At 41.1% G+C, this 25,838-nt stretch overlaps 1 protein-coding gene across 1 annotated transcript; it reads right to left on the bottom strand.

The window, feature by feature from the left end:
- Window positions 1-200: 200 nt before the first annotated feature.
- LOC127486008 (sperm-associated antigen 11B-like) lies at window positions 201-3,306 on the bottom strand. The gene is made up of 3 exons (XM_051829685.2): window positions 3,225-3,306; window positions 1,807-1,950; window positions 201-580 (listed from the first exon to the last, which is right to left on the bottom strand). The coding sequence occupies exons 1-3, from the start codon at window positions 3,283-3,285 to the stop codon at window positions 447-449; spliced, it is 339 nt and encodes a 112-aa protein (XP_051685645.2). The 5' UTR covers window positions 3,286-3,306; the 3' UTR covers window positions 201-446.
- Window positions 3,307-25,838: the final 22,532 nt, after the last annotated feature.

Here is a 25,838-nt window from a genome sequence, read left to right as displayed (position 1 = left end):
GCTACGTACACAGTACCCTAAAGGGTGCCCATATTATAGCATACAAAGAATTTTTGTTTTTATTTGTTTGGATAGACATTGCCCCACAAATCCTAATCATGTTTCTAATCCACTCAGTTTTCAGTGCCTACAACAAAAGCCAGTATTCAAACAAATTGTGAAATAAAAGAAATACTCATTTGAATGTTAGCCTATGAGAATTTATTATATCCACATCTAATAGTACAAATCATGTAATTTTGAAGATTTTCTATATCTCAAGGTAAGTTACTTTCCTTAAGATTATGTGTAACCAGTTTTTAAATTTTATTTCTGCAGAATACACTACTAAGACTGGCAGAGGAAGCATCACCTCAGGTGTTCAGGGAGTCCTGAACAGCCACTGCTCCAATGTGGCCCAGAAGAGCAGGCAGGCCAGTAGGGCTGGGGCTTCTAGATAAGCAGCATCAGTTCCTACGTAAGCAGCATGCATCTTTTTTTCTGGAGCAGTAGCCTATTTGTGTTTCCAAATAATTACAAAATTCTTGACAGTAGCCTTCGTTTCTCTTGCAGTTGACAACCTTGAAGCTTTCTTCAGGTTCTATATAAAGAAATTCAACATTACCCTTTTAGGAGTATCTCAACAATTAAACAGTGGCCATTTTAATACTTTGGGGATATGGTGAGGGATGGCAAATGCATATGAAACACCTTTCTACAGTTCAAAGCTTTGTGTTCTAAACGACAACACCTACTGCTTACATGTGATTCTGTTCCTTCCAATCTTGGCCATCTCCTCAATAACCTCCTGGGGCTGATAATCATGGCTCATGGGCATGTTGGGAGATTCAGTTACCCCTGATTTCTGCTGGTCTCTGTGCATTTGGAATGAGGTAAGTGCATTTTACCTTTCCTTTACCTTAGGAAGACCAGACTAGACAGTTCTTTGGAACAAAGGCCAAATCAAAGGAATTGAAGATAGGGTGGGATAAAGCAGAGATTAGAGTTAGTAGGATTTTACTTGATGGATTTTACTGGTAATTCACCAACCAACACTCTCTTGTCTTCCTTGCTATTATCTGCTGAACTTGTGACCGGTTTACTCTGTTTCAGGGCAGCGATGAAATTGGGGTTAACGAAAAATCTTGTTTCTTGCTGTTTTCTCCAGGCCCTGATAGATTTGAAGCTAGCAATTTCAGGAGTCTGGGGACAAACCAGGAGCCTGGACCAGCTGGAAGAGTCCAGAAGAGGGTCTATGGGCTCATTGCTCCTTATCATTCTGTCCCTCTCCTCACCTAAGTAGATTGCCAGAGAAGTTGCCCTTTTATGCTGAATATTGTTAGTTAAATATTCCTTATAAAAACAAGAAATGAAATAAACACATTCCAAATGATATCCTATCCTCCTCATTCCCAGAAACTATTGCCTACCTCTCTGGGCACCTGGTACTTAACAAATATTCAGTAAAATGCTGTAGAGGGAATGGCTTCCAAGGCCAAGGAAATAGGGCTGTTAGGTGACAGTAGAAGAATGTTACACCAATATTGTTTCCTCTGGCTACTGTGTTTGGCTGATGTCAGGATTACAAATGTGGCTTCAGATAAGTTTTTCTTGGCTCCTAAAGACCCCCATGTTTCATGGGGTCCCCAGCAATCCAGTTCCAAGGGAGACTGTAAGATCCCCATGGTCTTCCTGAAAGACAGGGAAGACCAAGGCATCCATACCGTGTCTTTCCCAGACACACCCCTCTTCCTATACAATACCTTTCCCATATGTTTGCTAATTAAGCATTTCTTGAGTAGATGAACCTGCTACAGTCTTACTTACCATAAAAAGGAGGGGTGCGTGGCAATATGCCATAGTCGTTTTCTTGGCGTTCTGACAAGGGATACCTTTGTTCAGCAGGTGGTTGCCAGGGTTCTGTGTAAAACTCAGGACTTGGGAAGCTAGTGTGCTGGGCACTGGGCAATTCTGTGGGAGCATAAATGCACAGCATAAGGTTCTCAGCAGACTTGTGAGGAGGAGGCACCTACAATCCCAGAGGCAAGGCCAAGTGGGTGATGGGATGAGGTGAGTTGAAAGAGGTGAAATGGGAGTTGTGAGTGTGCACGTCTGTGCACAAGAAGCTATGTGATGTGCCAACAGCACTGTGTGGAAGAACATGAGCTTGGGCAACTCCTCAAGCCAAGAGGATCATTTGCCATGGATACCACCAGTGTACCTGTTGAAGAGTTCCTAAAATTGAATGTCCTTCTCCACAAAGGGAAGGGAAACACGTGAAGGCTGAGAAAGTGGAGTCAGTGGATGGATGTGCTCTCTGGGAAGCTAGTGCCACCAGCATATTCAAAATTTCATTTGCAAACACAGCCCAGAGTCTGCTTCCCACAAGCCTCATTAAGAAAATGTACTCCCGGCCGGCGCCGCAGCTCCATAGGCACACCAGGTTCTAGTCCTGGTCATGGCACTGGTTCTGTCCCAGTTGCTCCTCTTGCAGCCCAGCTTTCTGCTATGACCTGGGAATGCAGTGGAGGATGTCCCAGGTGCTTGGGCGCGTTCACCTGCATGGGAGAGCAGGAGAGGCACCTGGCTCCTGGCTTCGGATCAGTGCAGTGCGCCAGCCACAGCACACCGGCCGCAGCGGACATTGGGGTGAACCAATGGAAAAGGAAGACCTTTCTGTCTGTCTCTCTCTCTCACTGTCCATTCTGCCTGTCAAAAACAAAATGTACTCCCAAAGCCAGCGTTGTGGCCCAATAGGTTAAGCTGGCACCTGCCACACTGGCATCCCAAATCAGAGTGCTCAGTTGAGTCCTGGCTGCTCTGTTTCCAATCCATCTCCCTGCTAATGTGTCTGGGAAGGCAACAGAGAATGACCCAAGTACTTGAGACCCTGCCACAATGTGGGAGACACAATAGAGTTTCAGGCTCCTGGCTTTGGCCTGGCCCAGCCCTGGCCATTACTGCCATTTGAGGAGTGAACCAGCAGATAAAAGGTCTCTCTCTTTCTCTCCCTCTCTGCCACTCCCTCTCCCTCTCCCACTCTGTCTTCCTCTCTCTCTCCTACTCCCTCTCCCTCTGCAACTCCCCATTTCCTCTGACACTCTGCCTTTAAAATAAAATCTCTCTCTCTACAAAGAAAAAAAAAAGGAAAGGAAAATGTGTTCCCAGGACTTATCTTGGATTTCCGCACCCAAACTGATCATTGTAGAAACCCTGGCATGTAGGTTCAGGCCAGCTTGGTTTACCTGGAAACAGCAGGGCCACAAGGAGAAAGATAGCAATGGAAGGGAAGAATCCTGGCTCCATGTCTCCTGAGGGAGCTGCAACCTGGGAAGATTCCATGATGGGTGGGCAGCAGCAGATTCCTTTATAGAATTGGGCTGGGTGAGTGGGCTGGGAGCATTGGAAGAATGATTTCCCAGTCACAAAGAACCCAGGGGGACATATCCTTTTCCCATACTCATTGGAACAAACAACTTGAGCCACATTTTTCAGGAAGTAAATAATGTGCCTGAATGCCTTTCGTGGGCTTAATGAAGAAGAAAGAACAGAAAAAAGATGAAAGGCATGGAGGAGCACAATCAATATGTCATTATCATAACAATCACCTATTTCTCAATTGCTTTGCAATAGCTCTCTGCATTTAATTAAAACATTGACATAAACAAAGCTGTCTTATTGGTTCTATCCAGTCTGCTGAACACATTTATTTCAATGTAAAAAATTATGCACAATGATATGAAGTATAAAAGACATGCCTTGGTTTTGGAAGCTGTCATTTAGTGATGCTCTACAGGTAATTTCAAAGCCATTCAAATATTCATCCTTCATTACCCACCCTGAGACTAGCTTTTTGCTTCCCTGTCTCTTTCACTTATCCTTTATTTCTTTGAATTCACTGTTTCTATTTTAATTATTCCATCCATCTACATTTTGTCTCTCCCTTCTAGTCTTCTCTTCCCCCAGACAACTTCTGTCTACGTCATTGGATCCAACTCAATTCTGCTTGAAAATCATTGTAACTGGGTTTGAATGTTCTTGTGTAGTGATAACTAAGCACAGGCTTCTGCTTCCTTTTCCTCTTCAATCCTGCAGGCACAAGGTTTTGTTTTGCTGCATTATCTCAGGCACACACAAACCAGTGCCTATTCTTGACTTGAATCAAACTAGCACGAGTTTTATATATAATGCTCAGTGTAATATCAATGACTTCTGACAAGTGTAGTGCTTGTCTCATTTGTATGTGCATTTTGGTTCAAAGAGAGATAATATTGTAGACAACTGATGTAAATGGAAGCATTTGTACTCTATCCAGAGAAAGACATAAATAGATGGAGAAACAGCAGCTATAGCAGCAGACACTTGGGCATCTTGGGAAGTAACAACAAAGTCTAGAAGATTTGGAGTTGTAGGTATGCGTGTGTGCAATATTGGAACTACAGATACGTGTGCACAGAAAATTTGGAGGTATGGGAACATGTGTGCAGAAGGTTTGAAGGTATAGGCATATGTGCATGGAAGGTTTGAAGCTACAGGCATGTGTGAACAGAAGGTTTGGAATTATCGGCACATGTGTGCAGAAAGTTTGGAGCTATGGACCTGTGTGCACAAAATGCATCCCAGCAGGAGATGCAGCGATTACTTCTTTTTATATCTCAGACAGGGATACCAATCAAGAATAGCATTAACAGGGTCAGTATTTGACCACCAGTTAGGACACCTGTATCTCTCCCATTGGGATTCCTGGGATCAGTATCGATCCGCAGCTTCTCAGCCTGGCTCTCCAGTACTGTAGAGTCTGGAAGGCAGCAGATGCCTCAAGTTGTTGGGTTCTTGCCACTCACATGGGAGACCTCAACTGAGTTCCTGGCTGCTGGCTTTGACCCTTTCAGTTGTTGCAAGCATTTGGGTAGTAAACCAGCAAACACTAACTCTCTGTCTATCTCTTTGCCTCTTAATTAAATAAATCGATGTAATAAAAAGGACTATCATAAGCATCATTCTTGTTCTTTTGTTTGAAGCAATTGGGAAATCTTCCAGTTCAAAGAAGACACTGAGAACACTGGCAGCTCTGGGAACAGCTGGCTCATGGTTTCTGTGAATTATTGATTTCAACAGTTTCTGCCATTTAGGTGTTAGCAGAAGCTGGGTAGTGAAATGATGTGTGCAGCTGCTGCTGTCTCCACTATAATGATAATTTCTCTTGTTGGCTCACTTACATATGCTTTATAGTTTTATATTCTGGACCAGTAGCTATTTCTCTTACAATTATGCTTATAATTGTTTTAAGCTTAGGATCTGGATCCTTGATAAAAGTCACACAAACTTTAGAGTGTACAGCGAATATATTTCTACATATTATAATCTTCCCTGTCGTGTCCCTCGACCAGCAAGGAAGACACAACCCGAACTCTTCTTCAAGCAGTTTATTCAGGAACCTTGAACAAGCTTCTTCTTCCGCCTCCTTCCCTCTCCCATCCCTCTTATAGCCATCAGCACACCAATCAAAAGCAGCCAAGTGGCAAGGATTGATAGGTACAGCAATGCGGAAGCCAGAAGGGAGCTCAGCCATCTCCTTATTAGGAGTTGTTTGTTTCTTGCCAGTCCTTCCGGGAGAAAGGAGCCGGCGCCATCTTTAGGGCGCGGTGCAATGGCTCCCCACAGTTCCCCCTTTTTGTTTTAGAACCAGGCATCTAAGGATTACAGGAGAAGGTAGGGGTCTGTCCCCCACTGCCAGGCATCCACCTGGAACAGCATCCTTTTCGCGGGGGTGGGATCTGGGATGCCAACCCACATGCAGACAGACTTGCCTTCCAGAGAACGTAATGGCTTGTTCTCTCTGCAGTGCTTTGCCTTGCACCCTGCACCCATGCCTAGCATTCAAGGAAGGCCAGCCATGCTTGCGGCGATTGTCCAGCCTCAAGGGCATAAAAGACTTGAGCTATCATGGCCAATTCCCACCAATGAGCTGTCCTCATCCTGCACAAACACCACAGGCAAAATAACACAAGTAACAGCAACCCCGTCAAAGCTCCAAGTCCCACCCACTCCTTCAGGTTGGAGACGGCTGTGCGGATCCAGGATGACAATCCAGATGCGAAGGAGACATCCACACGTGTGGAGTTGATGGTGACCACGGCAAGGCACAGTTGCTTCAAGGTGTAGTCAAATTCTGCGGACCAATTCTGCAAGAGCATCTGAGACAACTGTTTAGAGTAATTTGCTGCCTGAGTCATGTTATCGTACTGAACAGAGGTCACACACAACCCTGAAAATTTCCACTCACATCCTAGCTGAGCAAGCTGCCAGAGAGTATCCACCTGCTCCTGTACCAAATCCACACGTTGATTAACAATCATCAAGCCTCCCTTTATTTGTGCATTTAAGGATGTCTGAGTATCCAAAGCAGCAGCCACGGAGGCCGTTAAATTATTCAGGGTATTAGCAGTTTGAACTGTCCCTGTGAGCGCTATAGCAGCTGTTGTAGCGCCCACAGCTGCAATGGAAATGGCGGTTATAACGGCTGCAGTAACGATCCCAATCAGCAATATTATCATAATGAAGATCGAGGGGCTGCTTTGTGACATTGTCTGTTTGCCCACCAGTCGCTCAGGTAACCATCGAGATTATAGAAACATGTCCACGTCCCCATATTAAAACAGGGTCAGGTCCATACCATTGAGCAGTTAGAGGGTCTTTCCACTTCACATAGACTTGTTGTCTTTTGGTTTCAGGATGCCAGTGACGATCAGCTGCTGTTTTCCCTTGATTATCCAGTATTAGAAAATTTAAAATGAAAAGAGCATGTGATAGCCATTTTTGTGGGGAATATGCCATGGTCCCATATTCCCCCTTTTTTATTTTTTGTAAATAATTTTTTAATGTGGCATGTGCTCGTTCCACAATACCTTGTCCCTGGGGATTATAAGGAATCCCGGTGATGAGAGATGTGGAAGTTAGTACAGAAGTGCTTAAAAGAGTTGGAAGTATATGCTGGGCCATTATTAGTTTTTATCTGTATAGGGGTTCCTAGAACAGCAAAGGCCTGAAGGCAATGAGAGATGTTTGGCAGCCTCGCCGCATTGCGGGGTGGCAAAAACAAAACCTGAACATGTATCTAAAGAAACATGTATGTATTTTAGTTTACCAAATTCAGGGAAATGGGTAACATCCATCTGCCAAAGCTGATTAGGCATAAAACCTCTAGGATTTACACCATAATAAGGGACCGGGAGAAATGTGACACAGGAAGGGCAGGATTTTACAATTTGCCTTGCCTGTTCCCGGGTGATTCCGTATCTTAATCATAAGGTTTGGACATTGAGGTGATGCAAATCATGACCATGGGATGCTTCTTAGACTTTGTCAGTCTTTCTTTAAAGGATCTGGCTTCTGAGCCAGAGACTGGAGCAGCTAGAAAGAAACACGTTTATAACTGAAGTTTAGCATCATTTCACATCTTGGCACCACTTTTAATCTAAACAGCCCGATTGGTTATTATCTCTGCAAGATGAGAGATATATCTTTTGACATCTCCAGGGGCCCTCTGGAGATACCAAAAGTCCAGAGAATTTAGAACTTTGATTTTCAGAAAGTCTGTTAAAGGTGCCAAGAGAACTTAGAGTATCTGGTCAAAATAGAATTCCTTAACATTTAGTCAGGGTGATTTTAACACTTTTAGACCAGATCTGATCATAATAATATTTAACATAACTTTTTAAGACTTAATACTTTTTATCAATCATAACTTAACAGACAGTAGTGTTAAAAAGAGACGTTACAGTTTTTGCAACAACAGATTTTAAGATTTACAATTGAGACCATTTCCAGATAATTACTAACATTAGTACACATTTTAAAAAATCCCATTGTTATAACAGAAGATCAGACTTCAACTTTAGGTTAGTGTAATTTTGGCATTAACATTTAACTTATAGAAAACTCTGTAAACAATGTTTTAAAATCGTAAACTTTTTACAACTTTTCATGACTTGCTCACACCTTCTGAAACTTTATACCTGTAGTTACTTTTACAGTCTTGAATTATCATGTATGGACAACCTATGAGAATACATGCTGGCAAACTTAAAAGTCTCTCTTATCAAATTTAAGATGTTAAAAGTACACATAATACATTTTCCATATTTTACTTAGCATCGATGCCTGGATAACTTAAAACACTGAGCTATTAATGAATACCACACCATTATCTGAATTAAAAGTCAAAATTACATTTCCATGCTTTTAAGTAACATAAGGATAACACCACTTGGGCAGCAACAGTCACTAGTGCATATTTACAACTTTGAAAAGATCTTCATCCTTAAGAGAAACAAGTTTAAAGCATATCAAAGACATGTAAATGTAAAACTGAGCAAGTGAACCAAAGGGCGTTTGCATTAACCCAATTTTCTGAACCAATCTGTATTGGCTTACTTGAGTTAACAACATAAAGGCTTGTATACACAGAATTTACTCTCAATTTTAAAAGACTACTCTAGCTGAAAAGCAAAAACATGAATACAACATAGATTTGACATCATTTACTACATTTTAATACACTTTGCATAATTTGAATTGACTCAAACAGCTCTTTAACAAATTTAGAGTCCCATCCTTTGAGAGTTCCAGGGATCTGACTGGAAGCCCCAAAGTTGAAAGACTCGGTTTAGAATTTAAACTATCAGAGAGTCAAACCATTTTAGTCAAAAATTAGTACGTTTAACCAAGGCTGTGGACTAGATCTAATCAGAGATAGGTAATCACTCAAACATTAAAGATATAACGTAAACAGCTTCATGGTGCAGTTTTTCCAATCAAGACTCATACTGGCAATAGAAAAATGTGAAACCTTCAAGACACATGAAAACTCTCATTAGATAAGTTAGCTACAGCAGCACAGAAAAGAATTGATTATCAGTGTATGAGCCCATTGCTTAAGTTTTTATTAACTGTAAAGAGAAAAACCCATCAAGTTGGAAAGGGTTATCGAATTAAGACTTTTCTCTAGGTCAAGATACCTGTGGAATTTTTCCTCTTTCTCCTGGCCTGTCGCATCCCCCTTTTTGTTTTAAAAGATATTCTTTCAGTGTGCGGTGTGCTCGCTCAATTATGCCCTGGCCCTGAGGATTGTATGGCAATCCATGGACAAGTTGAACCTCCATTTTTTGGCAAAAGGTGGTAAAGGTTTGAGATGTATAAGCTGGGCCATTATCAGTTTTTAGCACCTGGGGTCTCCCCCAGGCGGCCCATGCATCCAGACAATGAGCAATCACCTGACGTTAGGCATGCAATTGGGCTAGAAGGTTTAATCGGTCCTGTGGTTTCCAATATCTTTAATGCATTCACCACATATAAGGAATCTGACAACAAGTTAAAGGCAAAAGAGCACTGCTTAAGGACTTCAATAACTATTTTTAATTCCACAACTTGAGGTGAGCCTAGCTGAAACTGATGAAATACCGGGTCATTACCCTCTACCATATAAACCCCACAGCCTGTTTTTGACCCATCCGTAAATATATTTGGAGCACCTGGTAATGGCTCAGCGGCTGTAATTTTTGGAAATCCTCATTTGCCGATTCAATTCCCGTACTTGCTTTATACCAGACTCTTTGTTATCGCCACACTCTTCAGACTCACTGCTGCTTTCTGAGCTACTTTCTGCACTAGTACTACTTACTAAGGAGGGGCTGCGCAACTCGGAAAGATCGGGGTACAGTTTTTTCCTAGTTCTTTTCTGACTCTCCTACAAAGTTTTCCCTTTTTCACTGGCAGCTCTCTCGGAGTGCTCTTCCTGAAGCTCCTCCAAGGCAGCTTGACCGCTCAGAATAGTTTCACTATACCGCTCATCCTCGAGGCATGCTCGCACTAACTTCCATATTGGTCTCACTCCCCTTTCGAGATTACCCTGTTCGAATGCAAAATCCAAATCCCTGCCTAGTTTGTCCCATGAGGGGATAGTAAGGCTTCCCGAAACCCCATACCAGGGTGCAATGGTATCGCAGTTCCGTAAAAACCTATGCAATGTACTAGGCTTAAGTTTCAAACCGTTTTCTCAAAGCAGCGCATTCAGCGCCAGAAAAATTTGATGGGACTGTGAATTACCCATCGTCAAAAATTGTACTCTTTCCCTGGCCACGGGTCAGAGCTCCTTCTGCTTTTGTCGCAGAACTTCCTCTGCTTTAATCACAGAGCTAGGGCCGGCGCCGTGGCTCAATAGGCTAATCCTCCACCTTGCGGCGCCGGCACACCGGGTTCTAGTCCCGGTCGGGGCGCCGGATTCTGTCCCGGTTGCCCCTCTTCCAGGCCAGCTCTCTGCTATGGCCAGGGAGTGCAGTGGAGGATGGCCCAGGTGCTTGGGCCCTGCACCCCATGGGAGACCAGGAAAAGCACCTGGATCCTGGCTCCTGCCATCGGATCAGCGCGGTGCGCCGGCTGCAGCGGCGGCCATTGGAGGGTGAACCAACGGCAAAGGAAGACCTTTCTCTCTGTCTCTTTCTCTCACTGTCCACTCTGCCTGTCAAAAAATAAAAAAAAAAAAAATAAAAAAAAAAAAATCACAGAGCTATCCTCCCGCTATTGTCGCAGGACTGCCCGCTCTTATCGCGGATCCCCACCTTATTTTCCTGGGAGACTTACCAGCGCTGCCCTGACTGCAGGAAGTTCTGAGTTCACGTTTGAGATGGTTCCCCGTACGGGCCACCAGTTGTCGCGTCCCTCTACCAGCAAGGAAGACACAACCCGAACTCTTCTTCAAGCAGTTTATTCAGGAACATTGAACAAGCTTCTTCTTCTGCCTCCTTCCCTCTCCCATCCCTCTTATAGCCATCAGCACACCAATCAAAAGCAGCCAAGTGGCAAGGATTGATAGGTACAGCAATGCGGAAGCCAGAAGGGAGCTCAGCCATCTCCTTATTAGGAGTTGTTTGTTTCTTGCCAGTCCTTCCGGGAGAAAGGAGCCGGCGCCATCTTTAGGGCGCGGTGCAATGGCTCCCCACACTTCCCTATAAAAAAAGAAAATAAAGCAAGTTCATTTTACTATTCAGGTATTAGCAATGATGAATCATGAATTGAAATGAGTTAAAATGCAATGGCATTTGTCTAATCCATCATCCAGTTAAGTAAATTTTCTAACGTATTAAAATCATTTGGCTTAATTTACGTGAAAAAATTGAGACAAAAGCTAGATTTCACTTCCTCTGATTAGATCTTGGATAAAGTAGCCTCCCTCTCCCACAGGAGAAATCCTACAAAATGCAGTTGATGTTGGCTGTGTCAGTCCCTACATAGCAATGTCCTCTTCTGCTTCAATTTTACGTCCTAGAACAACAAGTAACAAGTTGCCTACTGAAGGGGCACAACCAACCTGAGTGGGGGGATAGTGAAACTCATACTGTTGAATATTCTAATCATGAGTATACACTCCTTTTCTTTTGTTCAATAAATGCTAATTTTTAGAAGATTTATTTATTTATTTTGAAAGGCAGAATCACAGAGAGGTAGAGGCAGCGAGAGAGAGAGAGAGAGAGAGAGAGAGAGAGAGAAAGTCTTCCATCCGCTGGTTCACTCCCCAGATGGCCACAATGGCTGGAGTTGTGCCGATCTGAAGCCAGGAGCTCCCTCTGGGTCTCCCACACAGGTGCAGGGGCCCAAGGACCTGGGCCATCTTCTACTGCTTTCCTAGGCCACAGTAGTGATCTGGATGGGAAGTGCAGCAGCTGGTCTTGAATTGATGCCCATATAGGATACTGGCACTACAGGCAGTGGCCCTCACCCTCTATGCCACAGTGATGGCCCCCTACTATTGTTTTTAAAGGCTGCCTAGTATGTAAGATATTCATTCATTTCAACCAAGGAGGTGTACTTAGCTGAAATGGTAAATACTTCATTGCCAAGAGAAATGTTTCGGATGCTTGTCCCTGAAGGACTTTGTTGGAAAATGTAAACATGTAGTGTCGGAATTTCAACATTCACATCCTCTTCACTGCCTCTCAAGTGCCATCCAGTGAAATTCTAGAAAATATGAATGTGAGAAGGGAAGCCACAGGGTAGCCTAGTTTGGGCTGAGTTTCTTGTGGAATCAAAGTTGGGCTCATCTATTGCATTATCAAATGCCTCACATGAATTTCATATCTGGATGAGGTTCAAGGAGGAGTGAAGTAGGTTCCTGTGTGGCTTTATTACTCTCAACTCTTAGACTGCAATGTACTAACAAATCTGCAAAAATTTCTAGGGTCTCATTACACAGGCACAGGTACTTCTCTAGGAAAAAGAACTGAATAAATGGGAAAGATTGAGATAAATATCAAAGCCCTCAGAAAAATCAGGAAAAATTATATGATATGAGAGAAAAGTACTTTTGGATAACAGTAAAGGGATTGGCTTAGAGAACTGAGCAGAAGTTAGCACATTTTGCTGGAAAAAATTATTATTAGCTTTTTTTGTTCCTTTTTCACGCAAGGAATCACAGAATGGGTTGTATTTTCAGAAGTCAATTGATCTGTAGGTATTTCAAGCATCCTGCAGGTGCTCTTGAGTTCTAAGTGATAAACGGATTTTTTTTTCCTGGATGATATAAATCCAACACAGTCATAATTTTGAACAGTTCTATTAAGGTTGACAATTGTGGTGAAATGATCATAAGATCGTAGAATAGAGGATAAGTGAATATGTGATGTGTCCATCTATGTAGATTAAAGACTAGAGATCTGCACCCAGCTGTGCAGGACACACATTGTGATAACTAAGTGGACTCTGAATGGGTGAAAATTTGCTCAGGATGCAAGGGGAAGGAAGGAGTGTTGCCTGGAAAGGAGTTGGGTTCCATACTTGAGGAAGCAGAGTGGAACAGGGGTCACAAGAGGCTAGGGGGAACAAGGAGATGGGTGGGTACAGGGAGGTTGTATGGCCGGTGCTCAAGCACAGCTGGATCGGAGGACAGTGCTGGTGTCCTGCAAAGCAGGAGGGAGGCTGTGGCTCACAGGTTTATAGCAACTTATTTTTGTAATCAACTAGGTCCTCAGTACAAAGACATGATCAATGTTGAAGGAGATGTAAATGCTAATTGCCCTGAAGGATCAATACAAGTTATAAACATGAGATGAATTATCACACTGTATTCCATAAATATGTACAATCATTAGGGTTCACTGAAAAAGACAAAAAAGAAATAACAAAGAAAAATATAATTCTTGCTGGTTATAGATAGGAACAAATGTAAATTTTCACAGGAATGATATCCTTTCTCCTGTTTTTATTCTCTTAACTTAATTTCTCATAAGTGATAAGCATTTGACCCCATGCCAGTCCCCATAAGTTGATCATATTTTTTTCCTGTTTCAACCATGAAGCAGTTCTACTTGTCCCATGACTGCTGTTTCTGAGTCCACAAGTGTCTTGGATTTTGTGCTGTTGGGAAAACAGTCTCCCCACCACCTTTTTTTTCCTGGAGGGGCATCTGTGCCTGTGTGAGTAGGCCCTAAAGATCTTTGCACATGTGTTAGTACATTGCAATCTGAAAGTTCAGAGTTGAAAATTTCACCCTGAGCATTTGCATTTTCTAGTAAGGACTTGCGTGGTGGACATTTGCTGTCAATTCTCTCTCTCCAAAATACACAAATTATAATATGGAAAAATGTGAAAACTCAGTCTGCCTTTTTGTTTTTTCTCATTTGAATAATTTCTTCCATTTTGAACTGTAGCCCTCAGAGCACTGTTCTTTGGAGGAAGAATATGATTGGCTGGGCTGGCATTATGGCACAATGGGTTAACCTGCTATCTGCAGAGCTGGCATCCATATAGGCACCAATTTGAGCCCTGGCTACTCTACTTCTGATCCAGATCCCTGCTAATGTGCCTGGGAAAGTAGCAGAAGATGGCACAAATCCTTGGTCCCCTGCATCCACATGGAAGATCCAGAGGAAACTCCTGGCTTTCGTCTGGCCCAATTTCTGTCCCTATATGAAAATCATGTTGTCTCCTTTCTTAATGGCTGCAATGGCTGAAGCTGGGAGGATTTGAATCTAGGAGCCTGGAGCTGCTTCTAGGTCTTCCACTTGGGTGCAGGTTCCAGGCACTTGGGCCATCTTCCACTGCTTTCCCAGGCTATAGCATAGAAGTGGTTCAGAGGTGAAGCAGCCTGGACATGAACTGGAGCCCATATGGGATGCCGACACCCTAGACAGGCCCCAAAAGTATGATTTTTAAATTCATTTTAAACTAATGGTAAGTAGTTCACTAAGATGACTATGTGAATTATACAGAAGGGGTTGTCTTAGTCTGTGTTTTTGTTGCTATAACAAAATTATGGGCAATTTGTGAAGAATAGAAATTTATTTAGCTTATAATCCCAGAGACTGGAAAGGCCAAGAACATATAGCTGGCAGCAGTGAGGGTCCTCTTGCCTCACTGTGAGGGCATTGCAGGTTCAAAAAAGCAAGCACGCAAACCCGGATCTTTCTTCCTTCTTTTGTAAGAGAACCTCATCCTCATGACCTCATCTAATCTTCATTATTTGCAAAGGTCCTTCCCCCAAACGCCATTAACATAAGATCTTGGGGATTAGTGTTCCAACACATGCAGGACACTCTCCAGCCAAAGTGAAAGAATAGGACACCAAGACTGTAAGAAAAAGTCTTCAGGATTTAAGGCCACCCTGACTTCACCTTCTGGAGTCACTGATAAAGTTTGATGAACCCCCTTGTTTTGCTTTATTGTTATATTGGCAAGTATCAGGTTGTCTTTCTCCTGGAAAAGCATAAAATTGAAATTAAGAAAGGATACAGCATGATTTTCATATAGGGACAGAAATTGGGTTTCTCTGTGCCTTTAAGTGATATTAGTAGAATAGCTATGTATTGCACATGTGGAAAATTAGATGCAAATTAGTTAAGGAACTTTTCTAAGGTTATCTGACACAAGGTGGAGCTGGGAATTCAGGTTTCTGCAACTCACTATGCTACCTCTGTTTTGCACTGGAGATGTGGCATTTATATCCTGTCTTGCCTGGAGGCTGACTATAGGAAAACCTCTGAATGTTAATTTCACAGGTGGAAGGTGAGGAACATGCAACTGACCGTGCCTAATTCAGGAGCTTATTGTAGGATCCAAAGATGTTATGGTTCTGGCATTGTGATGTCTCAGGTTAAGCCTCTGCCTGAGATGCCAGCGTCCAATATGGGCCCCAGTTTGTGTCCCTGCTGCTCCACTTTCTGATCCAGCTCCCTGCTAATTGCATAGGAAAAGCATCAGAATATAGTCCAAGTGTCTGGGCCCCTGCCACCCACATGGGAGACACAGATGAAGCGCCTGGCTTTGGTCTGATCCAATGTTGGACGTTGCAACCATCTGAAGAGTGCATTTCAAGCACTCTGGGAGATTCTCTCTGTCTCTCCCTCTCTCTCTGTTAATTCTTTCTAAACAAATAACTATTTTAAGTGAAGTTACGTATGGGTAAGTGTTTTGTAAAGTTCAAGAGTAATGAGCAGGGTTTATGAACACAATAAAAGAAACACTTCTTTTACACGGTCCTGTCACATATTTCATGTACAGTACCAGAAGTGCTGCATATTAGATGGGTGTTCAACCTTGTTTGAAAGTTAACAGGCCCCTCTTTTCTGTAATAGCAGTGAGAAGGTCTTGCCTAGCTTATCACTGATTTTAGGCACAGTATTTTATGGGTGAAATAACAAGAATACCATGATGCCTGTGCAAGAGGCTTGGGAACCAGCAAACACATGCAGAACATGGACTTTTTAGGTTTCTGATTCTAAAAACTGACTCTTACAAAGGAAATTATGAAACATTCAGGGTCATCTGAACACTGAGAGCCTATTACATTGTATCAAGAAATTAGTGTTGATTTTTTTTCCCAAGTGTGATGATAGCATTGTGGCTGTATTTTTTAAAAAGAGTCCTTTCCTTGAGTTATGCAATCCAAAGTATTTTCAGACAGGCATATTTGAAATAATTTGGGAGCAGAGAGCTTATCAACAGTTGCAAATAGGAATAATCATATACTGAAGCTCGCTAGTGGGTATGTGAATGCTCATGACATTGTTTTTAGCACAAAGGTAACAACCCAGCCTTTCTTTCCAAACCTAAAAGATGAGGATTATGGCACTGACCATGACAACTTGCTCAAGTGGGGCTTGGTGTATGCTGGTCATGGAGTCCAAGACAGCAGATTGTTTTTCTTGCTTATTTCAGTGGCCATTGACACTCATTAGTTAAATCATTTTTCTAGATGTTTGCAAAATGGTGACACAGCTCATTTGTTGGACTGTTTTTCTAGAGAGAAGCTTTTCCTTACACACTGTATAGTTACTTTGATGGCTTGTATAGAAGAGCGAGTCAAATGTTTTTGACTTCCTTTTTTGACCAGTTTTCCGGGTGTCTGGCTGGGAAGCAGCTGCCTTAACACTGCCCAACTACAGATTTGCTCTCTGCTGCCCTCTGCTGTATGCAATGCTCCACAAACAGCCACTTGGACAACTCCCGAAGTTGTTAAGAGATCTCCCAATCTTTTCATGCCATAAAGTCTCTTTGTTGTCCTTCGCAGGGATTTATGTTTTGAAATGTACTGTATTGTCAACAGTTTGTGCTTGGAATTTATTTTATACTTAAATTAACAAAAATATTTAGTTTCTGAGCAGAACTTCTGATCATAAAATCAAGCCAATGCTAAAAGATAAATTGACATGATGCATTTGTTCAGCTTTTATTTTTATTTGTAATATAGAATTTTTAAAATTTATTTTTGAGACAATATATTTTCAACTTACATTATAGTAAAAGCCAAACACTTCACCAAATAGTTCAACAAGTAAAAAGCAGAGACCATAGTTCAGCAGGAGCTATGAACAATAATCAAGCAAAAAAAGTCAATTTCACTCATATACAGGTAAATTTTAAGATTCAGAGATCATTAAAACTATAGTAGTATATTATTCTTAACAATTTATTTGATTAATATTTAATACAAAGTTTGACAAAACACTATATTTGCAGCAAAACTGATACATACAAACTCTTCTTTTTTTTTTTTCTGAGTTTTTAAAGCTTGAGCTTCCACATGTAAGGGAGAACATCCAGTATTTGTCTTTCTGTATCTGGCTTATTTCAGTCAACATAATGCCCTCCAGTTGTAACCATTTTGAAACAAGTTACAGAATTTCATTCTTTTCTACAGATTAACAAATTTTATTGTATGTGTGTGTGTATGTATGTGAGTATATGTATGTATGCATGTATCTATAGCTATATATATATGCAAAATGTATATTATATATATTTATACATATATCTCACATTTCCTTTATCCATTTATATGTTGGTGAACACATTCTGATGTCCGCCTGATGATGGATTCCATATTTTGGCTGTTGTGAACATGGTGGTGCAGGTATCTTTTTGATATAATTGTGTTTGGCTTTTTAAGTGTTGACACTCTAGCTTAATCTGCATTTTTATCCTCCCCATGACAATCAGAGAAGACTGCCTTGGACCTCCAAAGATTTCACACCTATGTTTTGATGCAATGCCCTACACTGGCTTTGCATTGTGTAGTCCAAAGGACTTTGTTGGATAACTGCATCCATCCCTCTTAGGATGTAAGGCCCGTGGAAAGAAAGGCATTGGTGACCTGCTGTTGTTGACTCCAGGACCAGTGATATGGGGTTTCACTGAGCCATCATTCCACTTCTTCAAACAGCATGCATAGCTGTTGGGGCATCTTTCAATTCTGTATTCCATTTTTTTACATTTCTTTCTGCAACGAGCAGTTCCATAACCACAGATTCCATCCACTTCAAGCTTACTTCTCACTAGACAACAGAATAAGTCACTGTGATTAATGGTGCCATAGACGGTGGCTAGAGGTGTTTTGGAGGGGAGATGGCTGCAGCTAACTGTAGAGACTCTTGGGGATGGTGGCAGAGGGTGCACATGACAGCAGTCTCCCCCAGAAACCCACCCTCTTCTACTCTACCAACTGATTGACTTCACCCTCTGTCCCCAGAGGTCATGATATTTTTAAAAAGCACATTACTTTTTTTTTGTCACACCGCTACTTAAAGTCCTCATGATAACTGATTGTGGCATTTGGATAAAATACATCTGAACCCCTTTCCAGGTCTACAAAGCTATACTGATGTGATCCAGGGCCACCTGCCCCATTGTGGCCTCATTCTTCCTGGTTCAGACACACGGCCTCTCTTCCATTCTTGTTTCTCATGTACTAGCTCTTTTCTCTCAGTGCTTTTGCTCAGGGTATTTCTTGGCCTGGAGAACTTTTCTCCATATACCACGAATAATCTCCTTGAACCTTCATCTCTCAATACAAACGTCATGATGCTGACCTTTCTATGTAACTAGGTCCCCCCAAGGTATTTTTCTCCATATGCATTGCTTACTCTTTAATATCACCTGTCCCAAGTTGAAGTTGCACATTATTTTCATTATTTGCTCTTCTGTATTGAACTGTTAGCTCTCCGAGTGTGACTTACTAACCATCAAATATCCAGAACCAGGCACATTACAAGCACAATCTGCTGCATGAATGGCTGTGTTGACTACACTGGAAGAGACTAGAACATAGCACCGTCCTGGTCACTAGGCAGCTCCTGCAGATGTTGCAGATGATGTAGACTTTGTTACTCAAGCCCAGGCTGTGCTCCCTGGGACTGACAGCAGCTTTTCAATCCTGGGTACCTCACCCACCAAACAGATAGCATCTTACATCAGGACTAGTAGAGCCTAGAAGGAAGATTTGACTGTAGAGATGGAAATACCAAGTGGATTGAAAGGTTTTGCATACGGAAATTTTTGCATTTAGGATTCTCTGGAGAGGCACTGCCCCACACTTGGCAGGAGCTAGACTTGGAGGATGGTATCAGAACACTCGGCAGAGACGGATTTTGTGTGTTGATTCAAGGCTGCCTGTAGTCCTCAAGGACCTTTGTTTACCTTGAACCCTCCCCCCATATGTCCATTTTTCACAAATCAGAGGGCAAGGATAACCCAGATGGATTGCTGTTATGTTGTTGTGCTAGGTTTTACATTTTGTCTTTGGTTCTAGTAAAAAGAAGCCTCCTGTTTCTAAAGTTTATGTATAAGAGTCCTTTGGTTAGAGAAAGAGTGAGGAATAAAAAGTGATTGGAGTGAACCATGTGTCTGATGGAGCATTGAAAAGGCTCACAGTGGGGATGTGCTCAGTGGTGGGTGAAGAGGAAAGCTGCTTTGCAATATTCTTCATTCAAAGACAAGCCCTTGTGGCCAGAGTGGAAGGCAGTGAAGACAGTACGGAGGTGAGCCAGCATTCCACGACACATTTTCAATCATGTCTGAATTGACATAGACTCTAGCACTAGTGTAAAAATCCCAGTCATCATACATAGTTAGCATCTTTCTTGTGGAATGGTGGTCCTCTCTACAGGCTGCAGTTATGGCAGTGTATCTTGTAAAAGTTGCTATTAAGCAAGGATGCCTACAAACCCTTTGTTTATAACCTCCAGTTTTATCTACTTTTGCTTAGGGTTGACTTCATGGACTCCATTTTGATTTTGACAACTTTTATATCCAACTGCCTTCTTAGTGATCAAATGTTTTTTCTAAAATCTCAGATGATCAATGGTTCTGTAGTTAGGTTTTGTTTCTCCATTGTTCCAGGATGGACTTGACCCTGCTGTTGGCCTGATCTGTTCCCACATCAGAGGGCAAGTGACTGAAAACCAGGAGTCAGGGTAAAAAAGAAAATCACTTTTAGATACTTTTCAGCAGCAAATGGGTCTTAGAAGGTGTTGTTCTTGGGCTAAGATGTTATTAAATTTAATTTTATGTGTTTTGTGCGTGAGAGGCATCATCTGAAATGCTGGGCCAGCATTACTTTATTAGAAATTGTATTTCAGTAGAACTCAAGCAGGTAACAGGTAGGAATCTCAAAAAGGAAAATACAAACAAAACCAACAGAAACATAGCAAACTGATTTTGCATCTTAAGAGAAATCAAGAGTCGTAATCTAATACCAGGCACATTGTAATTTTGTGGTGACTATTTGCATAAGTGCAGTAAGAAAAGTTGATTTATCACACAATTATCTCAGATTTAGAAAATATTCAAAATTAAATATCCAACCCAAGGAACAATTGGTTTTTTGAAAAATACAGTATGGAATGAGGACTGACATTGTGGTGCAGTGGATTAAGCTGCCACTCGTGATGCCAGCGTGCCGTCTCAGAGCATCTGTTTGAGTCCTGTCTGCTCTGCTTCCACTCCAGCTCCTTGCTAATGCAACTGGGAAAGTAGCAGAATTTAAGGAACCAGGATTATTTGAATTTATATTTACAAGCATTTATTTCTTTTATATTTTCTTCAATTTATTTTTAATAAGCATTCTTTGATTACTTAAGAAATGGAGATATTGGACAATCTTTATTGTCATTTTACATCATTTTCTTGTCAAAGAAAAATTCTTGACTCTAAAGTGTACTCAATATACAGGACACAATGAAACCTGTTTTGTAGCTTTATCTATATTATTTGTTATTGGATCAAAATCATAATTTTATTGTTTTAAATGTCTGACAAACTTAAGTACTAATTTTACTGGCTAGAAGACCCAGGCACAAATGTATGCTAACAGTTCTAAAAAGATTATTACCCTGTTTGTCTTTTTAACTAAATTTAAAGCAGCTTATTTACCAAAAATTTCGTAAGTCATGTGAATTAGGTGCCATTTGGATTAACTTAATTTTTCTTAACCATTTTGCTAGGTATGTTTCATTTTTCTTTATATTAGTTCCTTTGATATAATACCATAACACTTTATATACATATGGAATTTTCTGTAACTTATGTTCCTTTTTTTTTTTTTGATAAAACAACTCTAGCTGGAAAATAATAGCTTAATTCAGAGGTGTCTTAGGTGAGCATGTCTCATTTGATTCCAGTAGTACTATTGTCAAGGAGTATCATCATAAAGTATCATCTTTGGTTTTATTTTTAAAATAAATTTAGTTTTTCTCTTTTGTTACATTTATTTGAGTCAGAGCAAGAGAGAGAGAGAGAGGGAGGAGGAGAGAAAGAGAGAGAGAGAGAGATTGAGAGAAAGAAAGAGAGTGAGAGAGATGTAGAGACACACAGAGGGAGAGAGACAGAGAAAGATCCCTGTCTGAATCCAGGAGCAAGGAATTCCATCCTGAGAAAAGCCCCCCAAATAGTTAGAAACTAAGTAACAAGGTTCTAAATAACCTATGGATTTATTAATAAGTCTTAAGTGAAATTAAAAAATATTTTAATTAAGTGAAAACAACTCATTTGTTATGTGAAAATAGTTCAACTTATCAAAATTTGTTTAACAACTTACTAAAACTTGATGCAACATCTTAGTCATTTAGAGTACAATGCTTTTGAGTGGTTTTCTTCACTTTAGAATTACAGATGACATTCATTTCCAAAGTTGCTTAGGTTAACACTGAGGTTAACCCCACACCCGGCAGCATAATTATTTTACACATTTGTAGTATAGTCTGTTTTGCCACTGTATTATTCTTTTTCCATTCTTAAAAATTTACATAAGGTGCACAAATTTCATGTATTTCCTACATACAGATGTAGGAGCCTAGTGATACTTCCCACCCTACCCTACCTCCACACATGCTCCCACCCTCTCTCCTCCTTCCTTTCTTATTATTTCTTTTAATTTTACAATGACATACTTTCAGCTTATTTTCTAATCATAAATTTAACCCTCCACTAAGTAATGAATTTAACAAATAATAATAATAATAAGAAGAAGAAGAAACACTTTTCTTCAACAGTAAAGACTAAGGCTATAAATAATAATCAAATCTCAAAATGTCAATTTTACTCATATATATTACATTACATTTTTTTGTACCCTTAGCAGTCATCATATCATTCTAACACTGTTCGTGATGGTGTAAAATAGTACATGCATTCTGGGGAACAGTTTGGCATTTTCTTAAAATGAAAGTAGATCATTGCAAAAATTTTAAAAATTAAACAAAAAAAGAATAAGAAAGGAAGAAGGGAGGGTAGGGTGGGAAGTATCACTAAGTTCCTAAATCTGTATATATGAAATACATGAAGTCTGTTTACCTCAAAAAGCCAAAAGTAATTAAAAATATTAAAAAATACTTAATTTCCACTACCATATTACTCAGCAATTGCAGTCCTTTGCATTAATCTCAGTTCTGTGAAAATTTATGTTTACACAAAAGCTATAAACATGAGTGTTCATAGCAGCTTTATTTGCATGAGACTGGAAACAACCTAGAAGCCCTGTGATGGATGGATCTTGTTATGTATGTGGATCTTGGTAGATCTGTAACATGGAATAAGGTACAGCAGTGAAAAAGAAAGAATTTTTGATAAATACAACTATTTGGAAGAAACACCATAGAATTATGAGCCAATCCAAAAAAAATTATATACTGCAAGATTCCATTTATTTGACCTTTCCAAAAGGACAAAAGTATAGAAATAGAGAACAAATTAGTAGAACAAATTAGGAGGAGGGTAGTGGGAGGGATAAGGCTGTGACTCTAAAAGGGTGTCAGGTGTCCTTGTGGTGAAAGGACTGTCTGTATCAATGTTGATATCCTGGTTCTGATATTTCATTTGATTCTGCAGAACATTACAGGGGGAATTGGGTAAAGGGTACAGGGGATCATGCTGTATTATTTTTCATATTATTATCAAAATAAATGAAATTTAATAGGCCTTGTCATAAAAGTTATTGATTCCAATAGGATTAATTATATTGACCTTGACAGATTAAGTGGGAGGTAAGGCAAGATTTCTGATCCAGCAAAGAATGAAATCTGAGCTTCATTCTAGGGAGCATGACAGGGAATCCTTATTTAAACTGGATAATTGTCTTAGGTTTTGCTGCTGCAACAAAATACTTTAGCTTGCTAACTTATGAATAATGTATTGTTCACTGTTCTGGAGTCTGGAACGTCCAAGACAGGTACCAGAAGATTTGGTGTTTGTTGAAGGCCCAGTCTCAGCTTTCAAGATGGTTCCTTATTGCAGTGTCCACAGATGATGAAAGGGGCAAGGCCCCTCCCTTAAACCTCTTCAGTAGGGGCAATGATGCCGTTCATGAGGGTGCATCCTCTCAGATTAATACATTCTCAACACATCTCTTCTCTTGGTATTACCACAATGGGGATTAGACTTCAACACGAGTCCTGGAGTAGCACATGCAGACCACAGCAGTGACATTAAGGCTTAGGGTCAAAGACAATTTCCTAGATATCCAGTTCTATTTATTTATTTATTTGACAGGTAGAGTTATAGACAGTGAGAGAGAGAGAGAGAGAGAGAGAGAGATCTCCCTTCCATTGGTTCACAACCCAAATGGCCACTACGGCCAGTGCTGTGCCGATCCGAAGCCAGGAGCCAGGTGCTTCTCCTGGTCTCCCATGAGCGTGCAGGGGCCAAACACTTTGGCCATCCTCCATTGCCTTCCTGGGCCACAGCAGAGAGCTGGACTGGAAGAGGAGCAGCTGGGACTAAAACCCAGCGCCCATATGGGATGCTGGTGCCGCAGGCGGAGGATTAACCAAGTGAGCCACGGCACTGGCCCCTACAGTTCTTATCGAAAGAATTGAAAGTGAATTTGAGAACAGGATGTAGGTCACTAGAGATGCTGGTAATCACAGCAGTATTTAGCATCAGCAAATTTAACCTCAGACTTAGGTGGGGAGGCAATCTACAGGAGATGTTTCACCATGCCAATTGAAAGCATGGTGTCAAGATGATCAGACAAGTGTATGACACATGAAACAAATAGAAAAGCTATCTACAAGCAAACATCAAAAAGTTCCATTTTTGAATATTCTCTTTGGGAAAGAAATTAAAATATAAATTTATTTTGGCACAATAATATTTGAAATTCATTCATAGGTTTTTAATAACAAGCATTTTGCATGAACTTCTTTTTTTAACTTTTATTTAATTAATATAAATTTCCAAAGTACAGCTTATGGATTACAATGGCTTCCCCCCCATACCTTCCCTCCCACCCACAACCCTCCCCTTTCCCGCTCCCTCTCCCCTTCCATTCACATCAAGATTCATTTTCAATTCTCTTTATATACAGATCAGTTTAACATATATTAAGTAAAGATTTCAACAGTTTGCACCCACATAGAAACACAAAGTGAAAAATACTGTTTGAGTACTCGTTATAGCATTAAATCACACTGTACAGCACATTAAGGACAGAGATCCTGCATGAGGAGTAAGTGCACAGTGACTCCTGTTGTTGACTTAACAAATTGACACTCTTGTTTATGGCATCAGTAATCACCCTAGGCCGTTGACATGAGCTGCCAAGGCCATGGAAGCCCTTTGAGTTCACCGACTCTGATCATATTTAGGCAAGGTCGTAGTCAGAATGGAAGTTTTCTCCTCCCTTCAGAGAAAGGTACCTCCCTCTTTGATGACCTGTTCTTTCCACTGGGATCTCACTCGCGGAGATCTTTCATTTAGGTCTTTTTTTTTTTTTTTTTTTGCCAGAGTGTCTTGGCTTTCCATGCCTGAAATACTCTCATGGGCTCTTCAGCCAGATCCAATGCCTTACGGGCTGATTCTGAGGCCAGAGTACTGTTTAGGACATCTGCCTTTCTATGAGTCTGCTGTGTATCCCGCTTCCCATGTTGGATCATTCTCTCCCTTTTTTATTCTATCAGTTAATATTTGCAGACACTAGTCTTGTTTATGTGATCCCTTTGGCTCTTAGTCCTATCATTATAATCAATTGTGAACAGAAATTGATCATTTGGACTAGTGAGATGGCATTGGTACATGCAAACTTGATGGGATGGTATTGGTATCCCCTGGTATGTTTCTAACTCTATCGTTTGGGGCAAGTCAACTTAAGCATGTCCCAACTTGCACATCTCTTCTCTCTCTTATTCCCACTCTTGTATTTACCAGCAATCACTTTTCAGTTAAGTTTCAACATTTAAGAATAACTGTGTATTGATTACAGTATTCAACCAAAAGTATTAAGTAGAACAAACATAAAAAATACTAAGAGGGATAACGTATTAAGTTGTTCATCAACAGTCAGGGCAAGGGCTGATCAAGTCACCGTTTCTCATAGTGTTCATTTCACTTTAACAGGTTTCCTTTTTGGTGCTCGGTTAGTTGTCACCGATCAGGGAGAACATATGATATTTGTCCCTTTGGGACTGGCTTATTTCACTCAGCAAGAACTTCTAAGTATCTTCAATCTACCACCTCGCCATCTGCAACTGTTATTACCACCTCGCCATCTGCAACTGTTATTATTATTATTATTAATAATATTATTATCCAAACGTTGGTTTCTCTATCTAGCCAGCCTCCCTCCCCTTCATGTTCCTCCCTCCCTTCTTCTCTTCCTTCCTTCACCCACCCTCCCTCCCTCCCTTTTCTTCCTTCCTTGTTTTCTTCCTTCCTTCATCTTTATTCTCAGTTACTATGTTAGAGCTGAATACATGCCAGTGGTTTGTTGATTTATAGTCCCCTTTCAAAAGAAATATCAGGGGCCAGTGCTGTGGCGCAGCAGGTTAATGCCCTGGCCTGAAATACTGGCATCCCATATGGGCACCGGTTCTAGTCCTGGCTGCTCCACTTCCAATCCAGCTTTCTGCTATGGCCTGGGAAAGCAGTAGAAGATGGCCCAAGTCCTTGGGCCCCTGCACCCACGTGGGAGACCTGGAAGAAGCACCTGGCTCCTGGCTTTGGATCAGCACAACTCTGGCCGTTGCGGCCATCTGGAGAGCGAACCGTTGGATGGATGACCCCCCCCCCCCGCCTCTCCTCTCTCTGTGTAACTCTGA

This window comes from Oryctolagus cuniculus, chromosome 8 (assembly GCF_964237555.1).
Source record: "Oryctolagus cuniculus chromosome 8, mOryCun1.1, whole genome shotgun sequence".
In the NCBI taxonomy this organism is placed as follows: Eukaryota; Metazoa; Chordata; class Mammalia; order Lagomorpha; family Leporidae; genus Oryctolagus; species Oryctolagus cuniculus.
The sequence above is the reverse complement of the archived record's forward strand: the minus strand, read 5'-3'. Positions and strand labels throughout refer to the sequence as shown.